Genomic DNA, 26,764 nt, shown 5'->3' with positions numbered 1-26,764 from the left:
TATATATATATCTACAACAGGCCTAGGCCTAGCTAGGATCACGCACACAAAGTTCAATTACATGCATGCTACACTTTATTTATTTATTTTTAATTAATTAATTAATGTGATTCTGGCCTTTAATTTGTTCCTAAACATGAAATTAATATCTAGCTAGTTCATGTCATGGAAGCGTGTGGGGTTCGTACGTACAGTTGGGGTAGGGATCAGCAATGGCGTCTGTGTTTAGGGTCAGATAGAAATAGTGGGTCTATATATACAACAACTACAACCCACCTAACCAAAGGGCATTTGTACAAAATTTATAATAAGAATAAATTGTGGCCTAGACAATTAATGGTAATCTTGAAATTCTGAGTTTAAACAGTGAGTGTTTTGATTTGGAACGAACGAATGGATCATAAATAGCCACATATCCATCTTAATATTACTTGTAAATAAATTTATTAAAGTAGTGTACCTTTTGAAATTTGAATGCATTAATTACTATTTAAAGTATTTAAATTTGAGTTTCAATTTACTTACTTAGGATTTGTACTAAAAAGTAGAAAAATAATTAATTTGAAAGTAATTACATTCAAAGTAATTAAGCATTTAAATGATATAACCTATCCAAATATATATATTTACAATATCCTAGCTAGCCAACCATTGGAAGCGAATCCAAACAAATTACGACCAGAAAGAAATACTAGCTAGGTCCCTCGACAACTTATTAATATCCAATTCGTACTTGGAATTAATTTTTCTCTTTTTGCCCAATAAAAATTTTCAAAAGAAATTAAGAATTGTTATCATAATTAACATATATATATATAATTGCCATTGACTTATATATATTACTACTGTCGTTATTAATATTTTGCTAGATAAGCACTAAAACAGGTAGTTTAGCCATATATATATATATATATAGACATTATAAAATTGGTTGGGATCCTAGCTAATTAGAGCTAGCTAGGCTAGCTACAATTACAAGATAGAACCAAGAAAAAGTAGGAAAATAATAATAAAAATATAATCCATAACCACCTACAGCTGGTACAATGAGCAAAATTAAACAAATTAAAGAGAATGGGTTTAATATCAAATTAATCAACCTAGCTAGCTAGGATATATTTATAAAAAAGAATGAAAAACTTGTAGCTCGATCGACTTATTTGCAGCTCTTCATCGATCAACATATAATTAAATCTGCACGGTACCCAAACAACAAAAACCATCTAATTAATTAATTTGATCTCCAATCTCATTATCAATCAGCCTAGGGAATTAAGTACTTTTACCAATGCCCATAAAGAGAAGCTAATAAATAGCTCTAATATATATACCTAAAAAGAGATGATGATATAATAACCTAATAAGGTCGATATATGCACTCAAAAAGGCTAATGGTACAACTATTGTAACTGGTGTTAAATTCTAATTAAGAATTGATAAAAGAACCGTTGAGGAGAGTTATACAAACTTGTTGGCTTGATGATGCTACCATTTACTGATATTAACATTCAACATCCCACTCTGAAAACTCTTAAAGAAAGAGGAAGAAGAAAAGTTCAAGCTATAATATTATTTTGTATGAGAATTTATTATAAAGTTTTCTTTCTTTCTTTTTTTTTTTGGGGGGGGGGGGGGTTATATGGCATTAAAGTTAAAAGAATCAAATATATATATGAGATTTCTTTTTAATTAATAGCAATATCTAGGAATTTGCGTGCTCTTGCATTGTGTTTGAAGATGCAATTGATGTACATGATGAACTGCATGCATTAATAATATCCACATGGACATGAACAGATTAAATTATAATCTAATGGCCGTGATTTTCTCAAAGACGTGTGGATCTAATAATTAAATCAACCAATAAGATGCTTAAAGTATCAACTTTGCTAGTTATGTTATCATGTATGATTCATTATTGCTGTCAACTAAAGTCAAACATTAAAGCACAACAGTCCTCAAGGAGTGATGATTGAAAGCTTATCTCTTAATCAAGCTTAAGGATCTCCAATCAATCATGCACAATCTAATCAGTTACCTGTTTAATTAGGCCTGCGGACTTCTGGTTTTATATATACATACATAATAATTCCAAAAGCTAATAATAATTATTTAAGAAAATTTGATCAGATAAATCAGAGACAAGCCAACATTCCAAACTGTACAGACAGAGAGAAAGGTCCGGAGAGCTTACGAAAGGACACACGAAAAAGCAAAATCTAAGATCATAATCTAACAACATTAATTAATGGCAGGCATTGAAAAGAAAGAACAGAGAAAAAGAAAAAGGAAAATTACAGTAATTAGTACTAGAATGCACCATTGGAAATTGGTGCAGCCATCTTGATGCTATCCAGACGGGTCGTTTCATAAACTGGTGGATCGCTTGAACAGTAACCCAAATCATAGTTCTCCAACTCGAACAAATCCGAGCTCGAATCGCTCTCTCCACCATCGTCAACCTCTTCAAACTTCCTGGAACACTTCTTCTCCGAGAACCCATTATCAAAATTCTTCAGCTTTGCATCCAGAGCTGGATAATCCATTCTTCTTTTATCGTCGTTAATGGCGGGCTTGGCATTGGCGAGGGCGTTGAATTTGGAATAAGATACCAATTTGCGGACCTCTGCAAATGGCGGCGGCGTTCTGAACCCGGAGCTTGACAACGAATAAATGGACTTGGAATCGGCCGTGGAGCTGCTCCGGAAGTGGCTGATGCTGCTGCGGCGGCGGCGGCGGCCGCCGGGGCTCTCGTCTTCGTCCTTCACAGACTGGGTGGTGGACTTGGATTTCTTCTTCTTGGAAGCCGTTTGGCTGAAGAGAGAGTTGAGGAAGCTGGCAAGCTTGCCGCCTGGCGATCTCGGCTGCTTCGTCTTCTTCTCTTTGATCATCTGCTTCTCCCCCGCCGCATGAATCTGGGAATCCACTGCTTTCCTCAGCGGCATGTCCAAGCTGACTCGGCCGCCTCTCCAGGTTCGCAGCTTCTCTTCGCTCATGATCATTTTGTGAGTGAAAGCTGTGCCGCCGGTTCTGTAGCCCGGAACTTCGGTAGCGCCGGCGAAGTACCTGGTGGCCTCGAACACGTCGAGCTCGCCGGAGTCGTTGCGCCTATGGAACAGCTTCTTGTAGACTTTCTCTGGATCAGAGATTCCGGCGGCGACGGACATCGCTGGCTGGCTCGAAGCTGTTGTTTGGAACTTTGATGAAATCAGTGGAAGATAGAAAGGATGGGGACTTGGGAGGATGTAAAAGTAAAGAAGAATGGGAGTTGAAAGTAGTGAGTGAGTGAGTGAGAGAGACTAAAGGGTACTACTTTTATAATAATCCATTGCACTGTCTAAAAATTTATATATAGGTTACTTAATTATGGGATATAGACAGATAATTTAATAAATAAAATTTGTATATAATATATATATATATAGAGAGAGAGAGAGAGAGAGAGAGAGAGAGAGTGGTATCACTATAATTGATAAAAATAATATTTTTATAAAAAATAAGCAATTGATCTTCGCCTAGATTTGCTCACTAGCAGTATTATTTATTATTAAACCACAAGCTTAGCAGTAGTAAAATTTTTGTATTACTTAGGATCGATTGCCATTGTTGATAAAATTTTTCTTCTAATTAATGATAAAGTAATTGGTAATGGGTCGACGAGACAGTTTGAAAAGGAATAAATTAGTTGAACAATATTATTACATTCATTAATATTCTTACATTTCAAAAAAAATATCAAGGTGCCTCGACCATAATTATTACAATAATGTAATTCACTGACTATCATTAGTGTTTTTCAATCATAAGATGTCTTTCTTTGCTTAGAGTCATAAGATTTCAAATTGACAATTTCTTAAATATAATATATATATATATATAAAACACTAGGAAATGATCAATATGTATTTGGAAATGATTATTTGGGGTTGATGAAGAGACCCACATGCTGTGAATTGCGTGGCTTATATAACAGAGCATACACGAAAGAGAGGGAGAGAATATCGGAACAAATTATAAGGGCTCTAGAGATATATATAGCTTTAAATATTTACTGTGAATTATTCTAAAGGGCTACTGTATATGTTGTGTATTATGGGGGGCAAAGTGAAAGGGCTGGGTTGCTTAGCCTTGGATGCTCGAGTTTGTAGCCCCATTAATCTGCTAGTGGGGAATATTGCCATTCATGCTGCTGTCCTCGTAATTTTGAGTACTACTACTATGAGCTTAATTATCTTTTCTGCTTTTGAAAACACACACACGCACACATATTTATACATCATCAGTAGCATGATCCAGATGGTAGATCTGGCTCTTCTTTTTAGAGCTTGGAATAAGGATTCCAATTTGGCTTATAACACACTCTCTCTCTCTCTCTCTCTCTCTCTCTCTCTATATATATATATATATATATTCTCTCCTTTAATTAAGTTGTTTATAATAATTATTGACGTAAAATTAGACCTAAAAAAATTAAACGAGTAAAGTTTTGCAACACTAAATCTACTCAATTTTGCTCCTCAAAAGCAAAGATACTCTCTGTGGCTTCGCAAAATGGTTTATTCACTTGTCAAAAATTCAAAAAGGAGACAAAGAAACTCATCCTCTCGGCTTAAACATATATGTCCACAGAAAAATAACTTAGTATTTATTATTAGGATGAATGACTTACTGTTTATTGTTGTGCATGATTATGTGTTTCTTGCTCGTCTTGTGTCTTGTGATTCGTACCTCAAGTCAATGTTTTCTTTTACCTCAAGCAAGAAGGAGAAGGAAAAAAGATTGCCCAGTTGGGCCCTCTACTCAAATTCTGTCTTCTTGCTCTTGGGAATTCTTTATGTTCGTTGAGCTTCGTTGTTTTGTTTGCTGATTGCTGTATTTTTTTATATATTTTATTTTGTTTTTCTGACTAAATGAAAAATAAAATAACTTTAACATATGTACGTAGATACCTTTATAGGGGCACACATTAAAAAATATTTATATATTTCTTCCGTTTGAAAAGATGAAATATCCTCCTACTTAGAAACAAAGCAGCATTAGGAAACAGGACAAACCCTAGACAGCAAAGAAGTGGGTTGGTGGATGAACGAGCTAGTCATGCTCATGCATGGAGCAACAACACATCACACCACTCCCATCATCAACTTCATGCTAAACCATGTATATAAATATGTGTGTGTGTGTGTGGGGACACCTCAATTATCAAGCCCCATATAAACTTGAAGTGTTTAATTTCCACTAATCCATTCAGATAGATTTTTTCTTTCCTTGTAGAATCTGGCCAACTTGTCTGCAATGGCAGCATGGGTTATAGTATTGGAGCTTTCTGATCTCAATATTCATTTTTCTATATTATTGATTGCAAAAGAAATCCTAATTTATTAATCGAATAAGCATATTGTTTAAAACACTTGTACTTTTACTTTTAACAGTTATAGTGTTACGAATAAAACAAACATAGCAAGTCCGTCAAAATCAATCACTGTTGAAACAATTTTGATGGACGAGAGTATAAACACAAACACAACAGATATTTAAAAAAACAAACAAAACAAGAGGCACAGGGTTTATAGTGATTCACCCTAAATAGGGGCTATCGTCCACTTGAGTTCCGGTGAGAAAAGTTCACTCCACTATATGAATCAATCCGATTACACTCATACACAAGATCAAAAAACTAGACAACTCTGGTTCTCTAAACAAAACACTCAAAAATCACTTAATACAGATTAGAAGCTTACCTTAAACGAACCAGAGAACACAGAAGAAAGGAAACGGGAATGAAGACTGTACAAAGGATTTACACAGAGAGAGAGACTAAAACCCTAAAAATGAACAACTCTCGGCCACTCCTTCTTTTCTTTCGTCTCCCCCCAATCATCTCATCAATCTCAAGGCGTGTGATAAATAATGCAACTAGACGGTTGTGATGGCAAAGGATAACGGCACCAGCAACAACTCAGATGAAATCGTGCAAAAATGATCTACAACAGGCTATCCGACAAAAGGCATAAGGCAAAAGGGCTTAGGCTTGGGCCAAAGGTGGCTACCAAAGTGGCCCTCCAGTGGGCACCCAAATGGCAGCCCACGGTTGCCAAGTGGCCCCCCAACCGTTTAGCATCATTTGATGCTTCATTAAAATAACAAACTCCACATTGAAGCATCAAATGACTAGGAAATCAGATCTGACATATGAGTGCAACATGCTACAATTCTCACATTCACTGCTTTAGATGGCTGAAGAATTAGCCATCATCGATATGTAACAAATTCAAGCAATGCTTGAACTTGGTTGCAGTCAATACCTTGGTGCCCATGTCAGCAGGATTATTGGCTGTAGAAACTTTCTGGATACCCACAGTTTCATTGGCTATCATTTCCCTTACATAATGATATTTCACATTCATATATTTGGTTCGATCATGATACGCCAAATTTTTGGACAATTGGATGGCACTTTGGCTGTTCGAGAAAACCACTACTTTGCTTTGAAGCAAGTGAATTTTCTTGAGAATACCTTGAAGCCATATGGCTTCCTTAAAGGCATAAGTTACAGCCATGTACTCTGCCTTAGTAAAGGACAGGGTAACAAGTGGCTGCAGCTTAGACTTCCAACTGATACAATTTCCACCCAAGGTAAAATAAAAGACAGTGGTGGATTTTCTCGAATCTCTATCCCCTGCAAAATCAGAGTCAACATACCCAACAAGATCAAGTATAACAAACATTTTCTTAAAATTTGAACCAATACATGCAGAACCATTTATGTACCTAAGCAAATGTTTTAAAGCATCCCAATGAAGTTTCCTAGGGTTCGACATGTATCGACTGAGTAAGGAAATTGAATATGCAAGGTCGGGCCTGATACTTATCATTGAATACATGATTGTTGCAATTACATTTGCATAAAGGGACATTTTCCATTTCTACAATTTCAAAATTGGATGTGGGACACTAAGATTTAGATAAAATAAAATGTCCAGCCAAGGGAACTGTAACAGTTTTACAATTTTGCATTCTAAATTTATGAACACCTTTTACTAAATAATCATGCTGATGAATTTTGAGGCTATTATTGCTTCTATTCCTCTCAATTTTCATTTCTAATATTTTCTTAGCAGGGCCTAAGTCTTTCATATCAAAGGTTGTGTTTAGCATTGATTTTAACTCCTTAATCTTTGACTTAGACTTACTAATTAGTAGGATATCATCTACATACTATAGTAGATAAATAAGAATATTAGAGAGCATAAAGTAGAAGCAATTGTCATATTGACTTCTAACAAAACCAAACCCTAGAACAAAATTGTCATTTTTTTTATACCATTGTCTTGGGGCTTGTTTTAAGCTATACAAGGATTTTTTCAACAAACAGACATGATCAGATTTATCTGAAACAACATAACCAGTAGGCTGAACCATGTAAATGTGTTTATCAAGGTTTCCATGCAAAAATACAATTTTAACATCTAACTGTTCAAGTTCTAAATCAAATTGAACTACAACTGCAAGCATTATGCAGATTATCTTAAATTTAACCGCAGGAGAAAAAATTTCTATATAGTCTATTCTCTCCCTTTGAGTAAACCCCTTAGCTACTAGTTTTGCCTTATATCTAATAGGGTCATTAGAAAACATACCTTCTTTTAGTTTGAACAGCCACTTACACTAGATCAACTTCTGATTTGTTGGACGAGGGACAAGAATCCAAGTTATGTTGGCCATCAGGGAGGCTATTTTTTCATCCATAGCTTGCTGCTATTTTTTACTTTCCTTAGAGCTGACAGCCTCCTCATAAGAGGAAGGCTCACTACTCCTCATTTCAACACCTGTTACCAAGGCACAATATACTAAGTCTGAGTAAGCATACCTAGCAGGAGGTCTTACAATCCTTCTGCTTCTATCTCGGGCAAGTTGGTAATCACCAAGATCATGTTGAGGGGAGTCATGCTACTCCACCTCAATCTCAGTTTCACCATTTTGTTCCTCATGATCAGTCTCATGATCAGAGGTCTGGTCTAAGTTTGATATGAGTGAAGGATCACATTCTGGTTAAGGTTCTGGTATAACTGGAGCACCAAGTGGGTTATTATTTATAGCTGGGTGCTCCACCTCAATTTGGGTTCCTTTTAAGCTGATAAAATTATATGTGTTACTATGTTGGTTTGTTTCTTCTGTTTTAGATAATTTGCAAGGGAAAACAATTTCATTGAATATAACATCACGACTAATAATAATTTTAACACCCTTAGACTGCCTTTCCCATAGCCTATATCCTTTATCCTTTCCTAATACCCAATAAATACACACTTTGTGGATCTAGGTTCTAGCTTACCTTCGGATTGGTGAGCATAGGCTTCACAGCAAAAAATATTTAGATATTTTAAGTTTAATTTTCTTCCAGTCCACTTTTCTTCAGGGCATTTAAAATTAAGGGCAATAGAAGGACTTCGATTTACTAGGTGTGAAGTTGTTGCTAATGCCTCTTCCTAGAAGAATTTAGGCAAACCAGAAGTGAACAAAAGGCACCTCACTTTTTCAAGGAGGGTTCGGTTCATTTTTTTAGCTACCCCATTTTGTTGGGGTGTATTTCTAACAGTCTTGTGCCTAAGTATACCTTGGGAGTTGGAATATTCATCAAACTCTTTGTTACAGAATTCTAACCCATTATCTGTTCTAAGAGTTTTGATTTTCTTGTCAACTTGATTTTCTACTAAGATCTTCCATGTTTTGAATTTCTATAATGTTTAATCTTTTGTTTTTAGCAGAAATACCCACACCTTTCTAGTAAAGTCATCTATAATAGAAAGAAAATACATGTTACCGCCATGGGTGAGAACCTAGGAAAGTCCCCACAGATCTGCATGTAAGTACTCAATGCATGCCTTCACCAGGTGAGTTCCCTTATGGAAACTCATCCTGTGTTGCTTGCCTAGCACACATGGTTCACAAAAATCGAGGGAGTCAGCAGACACTGAACCAAGGTATCTTTGGTTTGACAGTGTCTGCAAACCTTTCAAACTCATGTGACCAAATCTCAAGTGCCATAGTTCTATCTTCTCAGTATTAACATAGCATGTAGAGTTTGATTTAACAGAAGAGTGAAAACAACCATTTAAAACTTATAAACCATTTTTCTTTGAACCAGTTAGGATTAAATCTTTTCCTTTAAAAACATTCATAGAACCATTTTCAGCTTTGTAAGAGAAACTTAACTCATCAAGTGTACCAAGAGAAATCAAGTTTCTTTTAAAACCAGGTACATATCTTACATCAGCGAGTGTTTTTACTTTGTTGTCATGCAACTTTAGAGTAATATCATCTTTACCTTGAACACTACATGAATGGTTGTTACCCATATAAACTATTCCACTTTCCCTGTTATTAAAGTTATGAAACCAGTCAATATTAGGGCACATATGAAAAGAACAGCCAGAGTCCATAATCCATTCATTTTTATTAGAACAAATAGATACATTAAGCACCTCAACTAAATAGTTAGAACTACTAACTGCCACAGTTACATTGCCCGTTTGTTTCTATTTTTTCAAATAATCATAACAATATTTCTTTATATGTTCCTCTTTCCCACAGTGATAACACTTCCATTTTGTTTGTTTTTGTTTACCCTTCTTATCTTTTTTTTTTTCTTCTACCCTGACCCATTCAATTGTTCAGCATTCCCTGTATAATTTCTTTTATCAACATTTCCTTTTACAAACAAGTTATTGCCCATTTTCTTAGATGTGCTAAGTTCCAATTCCTAATTGGGTGAGCAATCGGTTATAACCGAACTGAACCAACCAAAAATTATGAACCGAACCGAACTAAATCATATGCAATAATCGAACTGAACCGATCAACAAACTGAACTAACTAAAACCGAACTAACCTAAACCTAAACCATACTAACCGAACCGAAAACCAAACTAAGCCTAAGAGCCTAAGATGATTGCAAGAGACCGACATTGCTGTTGCTGTCGGCCACCTAGCCGGCTGGCGATTCCGATGATCGATTCCGATCATCGGATTCCCCCAACCACAGTGACCCACATACCCAAAAATTAAAAGCATCTAATGGTTGGATTTTAGTAGATCTACGTTTCAAACTTTCAATGTAAAAGAGAAGTAGCCGAAAACTTACCGAAAAGGACACGTGGTAAGTAGATCCGGCCTTTAGTAGATCCGGCCTTCGTCTTCTTTTTCACCATTGGCGAAAGCAACGGATGGTGGAGGGAGAGAGAAGAGATCAAGAGATGAAGACGAAGAGCCTTCGGCCAATGCCTGATCTACAAAGCATTGAATCGCCTTCGTCTTCACCATCGCCATCGAAGAGCCTTCGCCATTGCCAAATCTATGAAGATTTGAACTCGAAGAGAAGAGAAGAAATGGTGAGACGAGAGAGAGAGAAGAACGAAGAGGAGTACAGAAATGACCCATAGGGTGTCGCGCTCGCGTGGGGGGGGGAGTTCGGTTCACACGAGGGGGGGTGTGGTCGGTTTAGTTCACCAAGGGTATTTGCTACACTGGTTCGGTTTGATTTTTTGAGTATTTTTATCAAAATAATCGAATCGAATTGAATAACCGATTTTTTTAAAAAAATATAACCGAACTGAACTGCTCTTTTTGAAAAATTGAACTGAACTGACCGAACTTTTCGGTTCGATTCGGTTAGTTCGATTTAACCAAACTTTTGCTCACCTCTACCAGTTCCCTAGCCTTAATACCAGAAATAACAAGTTCCATATTAGGGACTATACTAGTATAACGTAAAGCATGCATCACCACATCATAGTCATCAGGTAATGAGTTTAACAAAATCATGGCTTCACTAGTATCACCTAATGCCTGATTAGTACCTCTTAATAACAAAGTAAGTCTAGTAAATTCATCAATGTTTTCATCCATAGATTTAGAGGTATTCATCTTAAAGTTAAACAACATGCCTTTTAAATAAATCAAATTAGGAGCAGACATTACAGAATACAAATATTCTAATCTATTCCAGAGATCAAAGGGGTTAGATATACCGTCAACCTTACGGATTACAGAATCACAGAGATGGAGGAATATCAAATTGAAAGCCTCTTCTATGATTTCATCAGTTTGAGCAAGCTGCTCAGGTGACCATTTATGGTCATCTGCCTCGAGTGCTATAAGCACTTTGTGATGAGAGAGAAAAACCCTAATCTTCTTTTTCCAACTTCCGAAATCTCCATTTCCATCGAATGTATCGATTTCAAATTGGATTGATGTCATTTTCGTGTTGCACAAAAATGCCCTAAAAAACCTTAGATTACTGACTGAAACTTGTACAACAAACACCCGCTGATAAAGGCTTCTCAGAAAAACCCTAGGACTTAAAACAACACATTCACAGAGAAAGAAAGGAAACCCTAGATTTCGGAAAAAAGAATCAGACGTGATTTTGACTTAGAAAACCCTAGGATACGCAAATTGGAAGCTTTGATACCACTGTTATAAATAAAACAGAGATAGCAAGTCCCTTTCACAGTCAAAATCAATCACTACTGAAACAACTCTAATGGCCAAGAGTATAAACATAAGCATAACAGATATTTAAAATTAAAATACAAACAAAAAAAGAGGCACAAGTTTTATAATGGTTCACCCCAAATAGGGGCTATGTCCACTTGAGCTCCGATGAAAAGAGCTCGCTCCACTATATGAATCAATCCGATTACACCCATACACAAGATCAAAAAACTGGACAACCCTAGTTCTCTAAACAAAACACTCAAAAACCACTTAATACAGGTTATGAGCTTACCTTAAACGAACTAGAGAACACAGAAGAAAGAAAACGGGGACGAAGATTGTACAAAGGATTTACAGAGAGAGAGACTAAAACCCTAAAAATGAACAACTCTCGGCCACTCCCACTTTTCTTTCGTCTCCCCCCGATCATCTCATCAATTTTGAGACGCATGATAAATAATGCAACTGGACGGCTACAATGGCAAAGAATAAAGGTACCAGCAACAGCTCAGATGAAATCGTGCAAAACGATCAGCAACAGACTATCTGACAAAAGGCAAAAGGCAAAAGGGCTTGGGCTTTGGTCAAAGATGGTTGCCAAAGTGGCCCTCTAGTGGGTGCCCAAAGGGCACCAAGTGGCCCCCCAACTGTTTGGCATCATTTGATGCTTCATTAAAATAACATACAACAATTTTAAAATAAAAAACATTTTAAATATTTTGCTCACACAATTAATAAATTCGACTGCCCGATTCATCGTAAATATTATCTTTGTCTTTGATAAAAACACTATTTGACCAGCTTTCATTGTGAACAACGATCTACCAAGTTACTAACAATAAGTACCATTTTTCATTTCTTTTTTCCTTTTTTGGGGCAATTGTGATTTGGGTTAAATGTCAATGGGTTTTCCTCACTGACTGAACCTCGGACCCAAAGCACTGTCAGGAGGCAAATCTTCGACAGTTTTCCCGATGAAATGCATTAAATGACCCCATTTTGGTGGGTTTAATTAATTAATTCAACTTCTCTTCAATATACACAGACTCACACACACACCAATCTGGCATTCATCATCGTATAAATTGTCAAGATCTTTGATCCAGGAACGATGGTGATCTTGATCATGTGTTTTATTTATTATAAATGGGGATATATATAAATATGTGTGTGTGTGTGGATATACCTGTTTTGAGTTGGCCATCACGTACAGGTACAGCCACACGGCCGGGCGGGTGACCTACTTGATCCTGGCTACGGTGACATCCGGCGCTGCCATCATCAATGAATTGCATGTAGCTCGAAGTTGACTGACTGCCACTTTCTTTAAAGTTTCTTTTTTTCTTTTCTTCCTCAAGCCACTCTCATTAAACGAAACCTTATCAACAAAAAAAGAAAAAAGAAAAAGAAGAAGCCATATATAATTAGCACATTGTTGAAGTGTATGATTTTGTTGTTATATTATATTCTACTAATTAATGGTTTACATTGCTTAGCCCAGCATATTTTGTCGTCCAGTAATTTTCCATGAGAATTGATTGAGTACATCATAAATATCTTATCTTACTCAAGTTAAGTGGAAGAGATTTGGTTAATTATAACATTAATAAATTATATATCAATAGATTAATTAAGTAATTTAATATTTGAACATTTGTATTAATTTAGAGAGCGAGAACAACCATGTAGCATATAAGGTTGGAAACATTAATGGAGAGAAACTAATTGTTAAAATGACCATACATAAAATATCTCGATCAATCACTGTAGGAAGCAAACCAAATATTGCAAGAGTCTCACGTCTAAGGTCCATGAAAGATCCATATCAACGAACTTGGTTCGACGGTGACCACACGTATCAATTTGGACAATACCCTTATTGTCAAGTTCTCAGTACATTTTCGGTTTTAAACACCTGACAAATTAATTTTAGCTAATATATTTTGGTTGAGATGTCATGTATATAATATGATGGAGTGCAATTATTGGTGCATATAGATGTGCTTTGAATATGTGGCTTGTTTCTCTGTTTGTTAAAGGTTTTTGAGTTGTCATTTTCTTCATTTTCAATGCTTTGAGACCTAAAAACAATAAAAAGAGCGTTACATTTCACCAGCCCCTAATTTCTTCTGATCTCGTAAACAGAGAAAAGAAAATATTTGGGTAGCTAGCTTTCACTATGCACCATGCATTTAAAGTAAGAACCCGTGGTGATGGTTGTCCCAACAGTCCCATCTGTTGCCCTAAGTTCCAGGTCTTGTTTCCATTTCACTGTAGCCTTGCTAGACAAGGAAAAGACAGTGGGGGAAAATGGGAATTGTGAGCCACAAGAAGAGATTACAAGAAGCAGATTTTATCAAGGTTTTATGCATTTGTCCCTGCGCTGCCTGTGGCTGTGCCGGCAGGACGCAACTTCAGCTAGGTTTATCAACGCTTGGAAAGGGTGTTCATAGGACCCAGTGTTTGTGCCCTTAGTGTATGTGCTGCTCAGTATTAGTATTTAATAGACTCTTCTCTCTTATGAATTGTCACTGCACCGCACTTGAGGCCCTTCAAGACTCATTCATATGTCTTATCAATGCCTGCTCTCCACTAGGGTTCATGAACCTAATTGGCAACACCTTTTAAACAAGAAAGTTATACATATCCTCTTGACCTAATAAGGATATATATAACGTAACTTCACAACAAATCTTTGTTTAGTTTTAGTCTTTTGTTTCTTGGGTCGACTTTTTGCTTATGTGTCTTGTATTTGGCCGAGTTGTTAGCAAGATTTATGTTTATATGCTCTCTTCAGCCATAAGACTCGAGTTGTTTTTAGTGTTCCCCCTCTTAATTGCAGTTTGACTTGGGGCAGTATTGTTTTTCATCAAGCCAAAATCAAGTTAATTAATTTCTCTTAATCTGAGAAGGATAATTAAGTCTGAAATCAAACAAAGAGACTACGAAAGAAACCATTGGCCACACGGGGAAGAGACCAAAACCCCCCAAAAGAAAAAGAACACAGTGAGAAACTTCTCCAGAACTTATGAGTGCCCTTAAGATTTTTTTAATAGCCAGGATTGATTGATTTTATTTGTTTTTGATAGCTATCAAACAAGCTAGCTTCATGTGCTACTTAATCAGTTAAATAATTAGACATGAACAAGGGGTTCTTGGGACGTGGCAATACATGCTACACACATAGTGGCTCCAACTATATATATATATATATATATATATAAGCTAAGTATCTTGGAAAAGTGCCTTTGTCTACGACATTTTTAATTAGTTCCAAAAGTGCTGTTTGGATATCACAAAGCAAGTGTACGTGATCTGTAAGAGACGTGCTGTTCCCTCTTGAATCAAACAATAATTAATGAACCCCAAGTACACATATATCATCTTATCTCCCCCAATCGAAACGCCCCCAAGAAAAGGGCAATAATTCGTGTCTTTTCAGCTTATCAGGAACACACACACACACACACACACATCCATATATATATGTGTCGTGAAGAAAATCGAAGAGCTTTTGATTAATTCTTCGCCATGCACGTCGTTCTGTGCTGACAAGTCTGCTGGCGATGAGACGGCAATGAAACCCAAAATTGAGGCAGGAGGGGTCATCTCACACATGCTATACATCTCCTTCTCCCAATTGGATTTGCCCTCCCTTTAGGGCTCTGGAACGACGAAAGGAGATCAAAACAAAACTTTATAGCTGGCCTCTGTAGCAATCAATGACTGTGGGTTCATTAATTGAGTGTAATATTGCTCATTAGGACTTTAGAAATAACCGAGTGTTCTGACCAAACAAGCAACGAAGACAAGATACTAAGCATGGACAGAACCCACAATTAAACTAACTAAATTAATTAGACCATGTCACTAAGCCAAGGCAGAAAAAGAAACAAAAAAACACAAAGACTACAAGCTAGGCTAACACCCACCAAACAAGTCTTACAGTTGACTGAACAAGACCCATGTTGCGGAAATTTACATTTTTTAATTTTCTTTTATATTCTATAGAAATTTTGATCTATTAAATCGCATATATTAAATCGTATTTTGATCTATTAAATCGTATTTCTCTGGGCTCAAATCAAAGACTATGGACCATGAAGTTTTATTAAAGCTATTTGGTCTCACCTTTCCGGGCTGTCCACAACACTATCGGCCCATAATATTTTTTCATAAAAGGGAAAAAAAAAAGCTAAATATAGAAGCAGTGGCCCATGCAGGTCTCGAACCTGCGACCTTCGCGTTATTAGCACGACGCTCTAACCAACTGAGCTAATAGGCCATCTTGGGTTCTGCACTGAATTTTATATTTTTCAATTTATTTCTTCCAAACCCCTAAATAAAAATAAATAAATTAAAACCAAAAACACATCCACGCCCAGAACTTCTCTCGTCTCTAGTTTAACCATTTGTGCAAAAAATGAGATCTATTGTACTCCTTAAGTTTTAATTTGAGACCTATTATATTTTTTAAATCTCAAAATTATATACACATGTTTGGATAAAATTTTATATTAATATAATATATATTAATAAATTATACAAAATTATTTTATCATTAAGAATAAAAGACTAATTATTTTATCATTAGATGTTAATAAATTATATATAATTAAATATAAAAATAATTATTAAATAAATATATATATTTATAGCAATGGGGATGCGAACATCAACGATCGAAGCGTGGGTAGCTCACGATAATGACGAAGGAGTTGTGTGTGACAAAGAAGACAATCAAGTTTTATCGAAAATAAAACCTAATTTTGAGTTTCATCAAAATTAATATTATAATATAATTAAAATATTAATAATCAATTGAAAGAAGCAGGCGCAATTAGAGGCGGCAGAGGAATTGAAGGAGAAATTGGAGGAAGATAGGGCAGCCATGCATATATTATTATATATATATATATATAATATAAAGGTTGAGGGAATTAGAGGAGGGGGGCAAGCGAAGCGGAGGTCGAATATATAATAATAATAAACAGAGAGGAGCCGCAATTGAAGGTGCCAATTAAATAATTGAGGGTTGGAGGCTGATGAACCCCAAATCGAGTTTCATCCAAATATGAAATTCGATTCTCTTATTAGTCGCACGCAGGTTTTTCATCGCTGTCATCCGTCACCGTCGCCGCGCCTCCATCAATCGTCGCCACTTTCATGCGTCCCATCTCCATCACTGTATATATATATATATATATATTCAATAATTATTTTATATTTAATATATATATTAATATAAAATTTTGTAAAAGTGTTTGTATGTCATGCGAATTTTTAAGATTTAAGGAGTGTAATACATTCAAATTAAAATTAACTTAATTGCATAAAAGATTTCAAAGCAACAAGATGTCGACTATTTTATGTCTTTCATTTCAACTTTTGGCTTGTTGCATCAAGATTTGTTATTAATTCTTAATAGCCTTTCCTTTAACTTTTAATGGAATTAAGGCCTCCCATTAGCTCTTAACGACATGCCTATTAATTCTTAATGGTCTCTCACTATTAGCTCTTAACAGTTCGTTGATCTTTTTGTTAACTTTTAACAACACCTATCATCATTAACTCTTTAATGACGAAGATCACATTAACATCGATGTATCACTAATCCAATGCACATGCTTAGTATGCATGTGACCTTTTACGTTTACAATCATATAGTAAACATCAAACTCTTTGATATCGATTGAACACTTTGATCTACTATGAAGATCTCTTTAAAGTACCCTAAAAGATCCTAAATGTGCTATAGGATAGATTCAGGACTATCTTAATGGCAATGAAGTCAATACCTCCTACAAATCTATTTGGACTTTCGATTATGATGTATTATAATATTTCTATTCACTAATATCCCGATCGAGTGAGAATTATAAACTGATTAAATTCATAGGACTCAATATCTATGACAAGATCTAGTGTGGTGTGATCGAGATAACACATCAAAACTCCTTCCAACATCAAAAACTCATTTCCAATCATGCACCCCTGACCAAAGATTCATATAGTTATAAACCAATTACGATCGCATAGGATGTTCACATCGCATTGAAGGTCAGTGTGTAACACCCCATTTTCTCGAGCGTGTTATAAATTGGGACAATTTTAGGATAATAAATTTTTTCTTTCAAAACTACGACTAAACCGTATCATTTTTCATATCTATCCCAAAATTTTCATATATTTATCTCGAAAAAAAATCATCATAAACATCAAATGCGAAAGTTAGAATCGAACCTTAACTTTAACATTAACCATAAATAAGATTATTTATCATCATTCTTTAAAACGTTCAGAATTCAAAGTAGTAAAACTAAATACATGGGATACATAACATACATTCAATTCAGCATGGACTTTGCTAAGTGTCATTTCATGCCTCATTCATCCTTATTTCTGCTACAATCTCCATCTGGAACGTTTGAATATTTCAGGGGGGAAAGCCCAAGCTAGATGATGAATCATCTAACTAAGGAAACAATAAACATATTTCGTACATGAATGCAAAATGTCTTTTTTCATTTCATTTTGGTTTGAACTACCCGTACCTTAATGCTACTCCCCCTTTTTTATAGCCTCCTTACCAGGCCAAGGTGTATGGGGTGCACCCTTGGAATAGCAGCGGTTTCGGCCCGTACTCTCAAACCATTATGCGAATGCATGATCAATAATATCATCGTGTAAATATGCATATTTCATCATCAATACATGTAAATGCAATCTATATGACATACTTACATCAAGGCATGACAACATGATAAAATCATTTACGTAAAATTGGATTTTGATAGGACCACTTACAAGTTATTTTCATAAACTAAATATAGTTGAATAGTATCACTTACCTCGAACGTATCCCATAATATCTTGATTCGCGTGCTAGGTTTCTAATGTACTCAGTTTGGAACCTTAACATACCCTGACCATCATATTTATTCAAGAATATCAATATTCTATTTTTCCTAATTTTCACATAATTTCCTCTATTTCCACTTATTCTTCTCAATAAATCTAAACTAAATATTTCTCAAATATTTATTTATAACAATTCATAAAATAACATTCCTGATTTTCTAAAATTTTTTAGGAAATTTTACTTACCTTAACTTAGCGTCTCAGGATTTTTCAATATGCGTGCATAGCCTCGATTTTTGTGCCAACCTCAAAATTTGTTCAAGTCGCTTCACCTCAAGCCTTGAAGCACCCTAATCATCATATTATCCAAATAAACATCAAAATCTATTTTTTCATAATTTCTTTGCATTTTTCTCCATTATTCTCCCATTTTCCTCACTAATATTCTAACATAAATATCTACTTAAAATTTCACCAAATAATTTTCTATAAGAATCCCAAAATAATTTTCTAAGAATATTAAAAATTTCAAAACTCACCTAGGCTTAGCTTTTAAAGCCTCCTTGTTGCACATGCCTTGACCTCAGAACGTGTACCCTGTCAATTTCTTTGTTTCGGGAATACTCCTCAAATTCTAATTTAATCCTGAGAATTATTTTGACATTTTCCAGGATTTTTCTCCATTTTCCCTATTTTCTTTCCCTTTTTTCTTTTCTTTTCATTTTTCTTCTTTTCTTTTTCTTTTTTTCTTCTTCTTTTCTTCTTCTCCTTACTCCCTTCCCTCTTCTTCCTTCCTCCTTTGCTCCTGCACACAGTACCTGCAACGTATTACCGCCTTGTGGTAGCCGTCGCCTACTGCCCTCGCCGCCATCACTGTTGCCAGCTCCACCATTGCCGACCACCCCTGACCACACCACGCCAGCCCAGACTGCTGCGAGCTCGCTGCCAGCGCCAGCCTCTCCTACACGTGCTACTGCCATGGCCAAAGCCTGCAGCTGCTCGCCTCAGTCATCGCCGGCTGCCCCCAACGCGGCTACCCCCCATGGCCACCACTGGCCGCATATGCACCACCGCGCGCTCTAGCTCCTCAGCCTTCATTGCTACACCATGGTCGTTGCTGCTCGCCTATGGCCGCCACGATCGGCCACCTCCGCCGCTTCCTTCGGCCAGCATCTCCTTTTCTCGATCTCTCTTTGCTCTCTCCCGAGCCCTCATGCTGCTCTTTTCAATCTCGATCTCTCATGGCTCTCGGCCAAGTTCTCACGAGCTCTCTTTCCCTCTGTTTAAATCTCACGAAATAGGGCACTGTTGAAGCCTTGGTCTCCAAGCACATAGCACATACATGTATATATATATATATACATTCTACATCACATAATCAAACAAATCTCCTCAAATCATGGAGCCAAATTTCCCTCAAATCTCGCTGTAATTTCCTTCAAATTTGGCGCAAATCCCGACCACCTCACACTCACGCGCACAATTGTAAATATATATATCATTATATATTACTCATAATAATAGGAAAATTACATATTTAAATTCCAAAATTCATCTCTACTTCACTTAGGAAATTCTCTAATTACATTTACATCCTCAAACATCAAATTAACTTGTATTATGATACCGAAAATCCAAAATTAATAATTCAACACTTAGTCGATAAGGACGATTTTGTCCCTGCGCCCTCACCGGACCCTTGTTTCATCCCGAAACCACTTTAGGGTTGATCGCCATGAAAAACTAGAGCTCCCTTAAGGTTCTGTTGACTTCCTGGAAGTCTCCTATAATCATTCAATTTTTCAATCTAAATCATAACTATATTTTAGTTGTATCGAAAATCGTCTCAATTTTGATTTCTTTTAATATCATAAATCCTATCTTGGAACGCTCATCGAGACCATATCATTTTTCATAGACATTTACACTCCAGGGCTTTCCATGCAGTCGGTTCAGTACTTATAAGTATAAAAAATTATACTTAACCTGCTAATCTTTTGATAATTTCACCCATAACCCAAGTTAAAATTACTCTTGAGCCCTTTTGAAAATCTAGGATATTACATTCTTCCCCCCTTACAAAAATTTCATCCTCAAAATTTGTCATATATTCTAGATGTCAAAATTTTATTCTCGAAATTAACACCTGATCCATCAAGTAATTAAGACAAATCTCATCTCACTACCTGAATACCTCAATTACATACTAATTCAATCCTTAACAAACACTCTAGTTTGTATCTATTACATGTTTAATGCTTACAAGCATACCATGTCATTCACAAAATTTTTCTGTTGTGGCTCTTTACAGACGACCACACTTATCCCACAAATTTTAGGCACGTACATCCTACTCCGTAACTCGAGAATGACATCTTGCATCTCGAAAATTAGCACCCTTGGACTGGCCGTGCTCATCATTCCATAGACAAAAATACATACACACCTTTCATTTTTTTTTATTTTCCTATGTCTCCAAATAGAATATTGCTTTGATATCAATTGTAACACCCCACTTTCTCGGACATGTTATAACTTAAGAAATTTGGGATATATATATATATTTTTCTTAAAAACAATCTCAACATCATATTAATTCCCAAAATTTCCCATTTACCTACCTAACATGAAAACCATCATACATCATAAATGCTAGGCTAGATATTCACTAATAGAGGAAGCATGAATCGAACCTAAGCATACATCGAACCATATTAATAATATATGATCGCTTCGGACATATCCCATAATACAAGACTATTCATCAACAGAACATAAGTTTTTCAACATGACTTGAAATATAACATAACATAACCAAATTTCATGAATAAGCAGAACATCGGATCTACACATAGAATCTATTAGCCACATCATCATGTGCCTCGAACCCTAACTTTATCATTAACCATAAATAAGGTTATACATCATCATTTCTCAAAATGTTCATAATTCGATGTAGCAGAACTTAAACACATGGGTTACATAACATTCAATCATTACATCTTGCACTTTGCTAAGTGCCATATCATGCCTTATTCATCCTCATTTCTGCTACAATCTCTATCTGGAACGTTTGAATATTCCAGGAACAAAGCCCAAGTTAGATGATGAATATCTAAGTAAGGGTACATCATTCATATCTCATACGTGTATGCAATTCAACATAACATCATTCCTTTCGTTTGAGTCGACGCACCCAACTACTATTCTCCATTTTAACAACCTTCTTATCAGGCCAAGGTGTATGGGTGCACCCTTGGTAGAGTAGCGGCGCCAGTCCCTAATCCCAAACCCTTATGCTTTGCATGATCAATAATATCATCGTGAACATATGCATAATTCATAATCAATACATGTAAATGCACTTAAATGATGCATAACATAACATAGCATGTCAATATGATAGAACCATTTTCATAAAACTAGTTTTGGGGTTGAACCACTTACCTTTTGCACTAAGTTTAGAACACCTCGAAAAATATGTTTCACCTCAATTTGCGTGCCCGATCTTGATTTTCATGCCGAACTTAGAAATCATTTAATCTCAGGGCACAATGATCTCTAGACACCATATTTATTTCAAAGGAACATAAATATCTATTTTTCAAAATTTTCCCATGATTTCTTCTATTTTTCTCCCATTTTCCTCTCTTAATATTTCAAATAAATACATCTTTAAGCATTTTCTCCAATCTTTTTCCACAACAATTCATAATATTCTAAGAACTTTAAAATAAAATTTCAAAACTTACCCTGACGGTTTGTTTGCATGCATAACGAGCCTGGTCATTGCGAAAACCAAGAAACCCGAAAGTTAAACACCAAAACTTTGAATTCAAACCCCTTATTTTATTTTTCTTGATTTTTTGGGATTTTTTCCAAAATTATTTTTAGCTTTGCACGTGCCCCCACGTGCCCTTTTTTTGTCCTCCACACGTCCCCACTCACGGGGCCTGGCTGGCGTGTGCACTGCACGCGCTGGTCTTCTTTCTCGGCCAGATTTCGAACAGCCCTAGTTTTTCGGCTTTTTCTCCTTCGTTTGAGCTCTGTTTCGCCTCCCGTTTGAACCTATGCCTTCCTCTCTTCATCCTCTATGGATATAATAGCTTCAAATCGCTCGATTGGAGACATTTTTTGACTGCTCAAATCGATTTTTCGACTAACCCCATTTTTTCGATGAGGCTTCATATCTCCCTCAACTTTCAATGAAAATTACTTAAATTCTCCAGAAATGATCCTCTAGATATGGGGAACAAAATCCGCTTATCCACTACTCTCAATTCTTCCTCAAACTCTCGGATTTGAGAGTTTAATTTTGTCAAAGCATTCGACTATCTCTATTTATAGGTAACCTCAAGCTTCTAAACTCTCTAGGCTGCTCAAACGACCCCTTTGAGGCTTCTACCTCCCCTAGATGGACCCAATCGCATCTGAAACAGACTACAAAACAAGATTGCATTGCTTTCAAAATTCGGCCGAAAGCTTGGTCGGATATCTTCAAAATCCGACCATTCTCGTGGTCAATGTTAGCCCATGCCTAGCCCGACACATCCTTGACCATCCCTCTTGGATTCCCCGTGGCCAAAATTGACGTGCCAGGCTTCTAATATACTCAATTCGGAATCTTAACATACCCTGGCCATCATATTTATACAAGAATATCAATATTCTATTTTTTTCTAATTTTCACATAATTTCCTCTATTTCCACCTATTCTTCTCAATAAATCTAAACTAAATATTTCTCAAATATTTATTTATAAAAATTCATAAAATAACATTCCTAATTTTTTAAATTTTTTTAGGGAATTTTATTTACCAACTTAGCCTTTCAGGCTTTCTCGGTATGCGTGTACAGCCTCGATTTTTGTGCCAACCTCAAAATTTCCACGAGTCGCTTCATCTCATGCCTCAAAGCACCCTAATCATCATATTATCCAAATAAACATCAAAACCTATTTTTTCATAATTTCTTTACATTTTTCTCCATTCTTCTCCCATTTTCCTCACTAATATTCTAACATAAATATCTACTTAAAATTTCACCAAATACTTTTCTATAAGAATCCCAAAATAATTTTCTAAGAATATTAAAAATTCCAAAAATCACCTAGGCTTAGCTTTTAAAGCCTGATTGATGCGCGTGCCTTGAGCTCGAAACGCGTGCCCGATCAATTTCCTGGCTCTAGGCATACTCCTCAAGCCCTAATTTAATCCCGAGAATTATTTTGACATTTTTCAGGATTTTTCTCCATTCTCCCTATTTTCTTTCCCTTTTTCCTTTTCTTTTCATTTTTCTTCTTTTCTTTTCTTTTTTTTCTTTTTCTTCTTCTCATTCCTACTTTCTTCTTCTTCCTTTCTCTCCACCTCCTGCGCACAACACTTGACTGCAGAGCCACCCCAGACTACCGCAAGCTCATTGCTAACGTCGGCCTCTCCTACGTGCGTTGCTGCCATGGCCGAAGCTTCCAGTAGCTCATTGAGGTTTGCAAATGTTATTGAAGTTGAACCCACGAATCCTCTCGTTGCTAAGGAGAAAAGGGTCATTGCCTAAGAAACCACTAAGAAACAGAATAAAGGAGTGCCTACAAGCTCCATGAACCATGAGAAAGGCATCAAAGACATGATGATGAAAACTAAAGGTAAAGGCATCACAGATTAGAAAAAGCATTCTGATTCTGAAGATCAGTTTGGGAAGAAGAGAATCATCACTATTGCAGGTGAAAACAAAGTGAGATTATAGAGCCAAACCCTTCTCCTGGAAGCCATCCAACGATGACCATGTTGTAAAATAAGAAGTCTAACTTGATGCAAGTCACATAGCTAAAACCCCACAAGACCCGTTAAGCATCCATGGGGGTCCAATGACAAGGGCACGAACAAGGAAAATTACGGGAGCATTAAATGGGCTAATTGAACACATCTCAAATTCAAGCATCGTTCAAGATTCTAATATGCCCGAATTAAGTATCCAAGATAGTCAATGCTTTGTCAATGTTATCCAAGTCTCTGAAGGTAATCTGGGTTGATTGATTGATTGAGAAGATTTGGGGTTGATTGACAAGATTGCAAGATTTGGGAATGATTGATTGATTGAGAAGATTTGGGGTTGATTGATTGATTGGTTGATTGATTGACAAAATTGCAAGATTTGGGGTTGATCGATTGATTGGCTAATTGATTGACAAGATTGCAAGATTTAGGGATGATTGATTGATTGGCTGATTGATTGACAAGATTGCAAGATTTGGGGATGATTGATTGATTGACAAGATTGATCCAACTTCCCTTATTTCCTCATTTGTTTTAAATCTTTTCTATTTTAGATAATTCTTGTTTCTTTATCAGATTATGCTATTTCCTTCTTGTAATCAATTCCTACTATGCCTAGGATTTGATTTATTTCTTTCTAATTTAGAATTTGAGTTTGGCTATATAAGCCAATGTAACCCAAGAGGAATTTAGTTTTTGACAATATCATTAGTGAGAGTTTTCTCTTTGGTTCTTTAATGAACTACTTTTGAACTTATCAAGATTTCATCTTGTGGCGTTCATTCTTGACTTATCACTCACAACCCTTCTCATCTATCTTGAGTGTGGCGTCAACCCTACCTTCTTATACCTTTGGTTCTTATCTCTTTATAGATAACGGGTCAAGGTCCTTTATTTTCTTTATTACGAATCTGTTTTAGAACGATCCTTGGCAAAGGAACCACTATTGAGCGTTGGGTCTCACCTTCCTTCGTGGGGTTCACATCATTAATAGCTTGTAACATGCAAGCACTAATCTAAAGGATATTTACCACCCCTCTATTTAAGGAGCAAAGGCTATTTATATTGCTATCCTTCCAAGTTTTAACAAGCTCTTCTTTTATGATTGCACTAACAAAAGAGGTCACAAGAACAACATTAGAAATACCCAGCCAATGCAGAAAATTGAGATAGAAAATGGCTAAGGAAAAGTTTCAAAATTAACAAAAAAGAAATGCAGAGAAAAATAAAATAAAATTGCTTTGGGTTGTGTTTGAAACACAGAATGATCAAGTTTATATAGGCTGTAAATTTGTAACTGAAATATGGTTTGAATTTTGGTTTTAATACCGATTCTATAACTTAAAAATTTATTATACAATAGCTATATTTTTGAAGTATAAAAACATCCAAATCCTAATAATGATGGTGATGCAGTGCCAGCCTTAGGCATAGGCTGTCTAGGTAACCGCATAGGGCCCCCCTTCCAGATCCAATGGCTAGGGGTCTTTCAGATCCAATGACTAAGAATCAAATCCAACCCATAGAAAAGTCAAAATCAGCAGTAGGAAGAAAGAGTTTGCTTTCGTAGGAGAAGCGACAATTAATGCATATGGCAGTGGGCTGTGTATAGGGCAGTGGGTTGCAAGTGCACATGCAAGAAGAAGAAAGAAATTGAAATTGAAAGGGAGTGGAATGCTTATGTACATATATATACATATAATATTCTATAATAATATCTATAACAAAAGTAAAAAGTAGGCAGCCAAAAAGCTATTTTTCCTATAGTGCGATCGTCTTCTTCTTGTTCTGTCTATCTGCGTGGTCCCTCTTATCTCTCTTCATCTTTTTCTTTTTCTTGTTCTATCAATAGCACACAATAATAGGCAACAAACACCGATAGCTAGTTTGCTTTGCAGAAGAAGAAGAAAAATAGAAAGCAATCTGATTATATATATATATATATATATTGATGCACTAGATATTTACATATCTCTTGAACTCTTCTCTTGTCTTCTTCTATTAATTTATTTTGCAGATTTCAATTCGAATATCAAATCTAATCAGGTTTTATTGTTCCTTGTCAATTACATTTGAATTTGATATTATATTGATTTTTATATTTAAATCGATCAATTACATTTAAATTTGATTTTATATTAATTTTCATATTTAAATTGAATTTATTATGTCTACCAAAAATATTTGTTTAGAAATGAAAAGAGAAAAAATAAAAAATAAAAAATAAAAAATTAGAAGTTTATTCTATCTCAAGCAGGAACGTTGGATAAGTTTGTCACTAGAAACATTAGTAACACAATAATAAATTAAAAATGTGATAATTTGATAGATAATGAGGTTCAAAATGACATACAGGAACATCATGAATTAGGAGATGCTGAAAATAGAAATGAGCAAGAACATAAAACTTTTGATATAGAACGCTCAACTTGCCATTTGAACGTAACTGATCCAAAAAATTGAAAAAATATTGATTAAAATTTTATAGACTTATTGGTAGAAAAAGGTGTTGAGCTAGCTTGCCCTATTTAATCCCTAATTTAAGTTTTGAAGATTTTGAAAAATGATATTTTTCTAATAATATACAAATTGTATATCCTACTTATTTCTTATTAATTTATAAAATATTTTTT

General features: G+C 35.6%; 1 protein-coding gene and 1 non-coding gene across 2 annotated transcripts; both read right to left on the bottom strand.

The window, feature by feature from the left end:
- Positions 1–2,099: 2,099 nt before the first annotated feature.
- On the bottom strand, positions 2,100–3,299 carry LOC127796507 (protein BIG GRAIN 1-like E). Its single transcript, XM_052328667.1, has one exon. The coding sequence runs from the start codon at positions 3,165–3,167 to the stop codon at positions 2,310–2,312; it is 858 nt and encodes a 285-aa protein (XP_052184627.1). The 5' UTR covers positions 3,168–3,299; the 3' UTR covers positions 2,100–2,309.
- Positions 3,300–15,710: 12,411 nt separating this feature from the next.
- On the bottom strand, positions 15,711–15,784 carry TRNAI-AAU (transfer RNA isoleucine (anticodon AAU)). The gene has a single exon. It is a non-coding gene; the product is annotated as a tRNA-Ile (tRNA).
- Between the last annotated feature and the right edge of the window lie 10,980 nt (positions 15,785–26,764).

This window comes from Diospyros lotus, chromosome 3 (genome assembly GCF_014633365.1).
Source record: "Diospyros lotus cultivar Yz01 chromosome 3, ASM1463336v1, whole genome shotgun sequence".
Lineage (NCBI taxonomy): Eukaryota > Viridiplantae > Streptophyta > Magnoliopsida > Ericales > Ebenaceae > Diospyros > Diospyros lotus.
This window is presented reverse-complemented; position numbering and strand designations above follow the sequence as displayed.

Excerpts from the sequence above, each read along its gene's own strand:
- LOC127796507 (XM_052328667.1), bottom strand. The coding sequence starts at position 3,167 with ATGTCCGTCGCCGCCGGAATCTCTGATCCAGAGAAAGTCTACAAGAAG.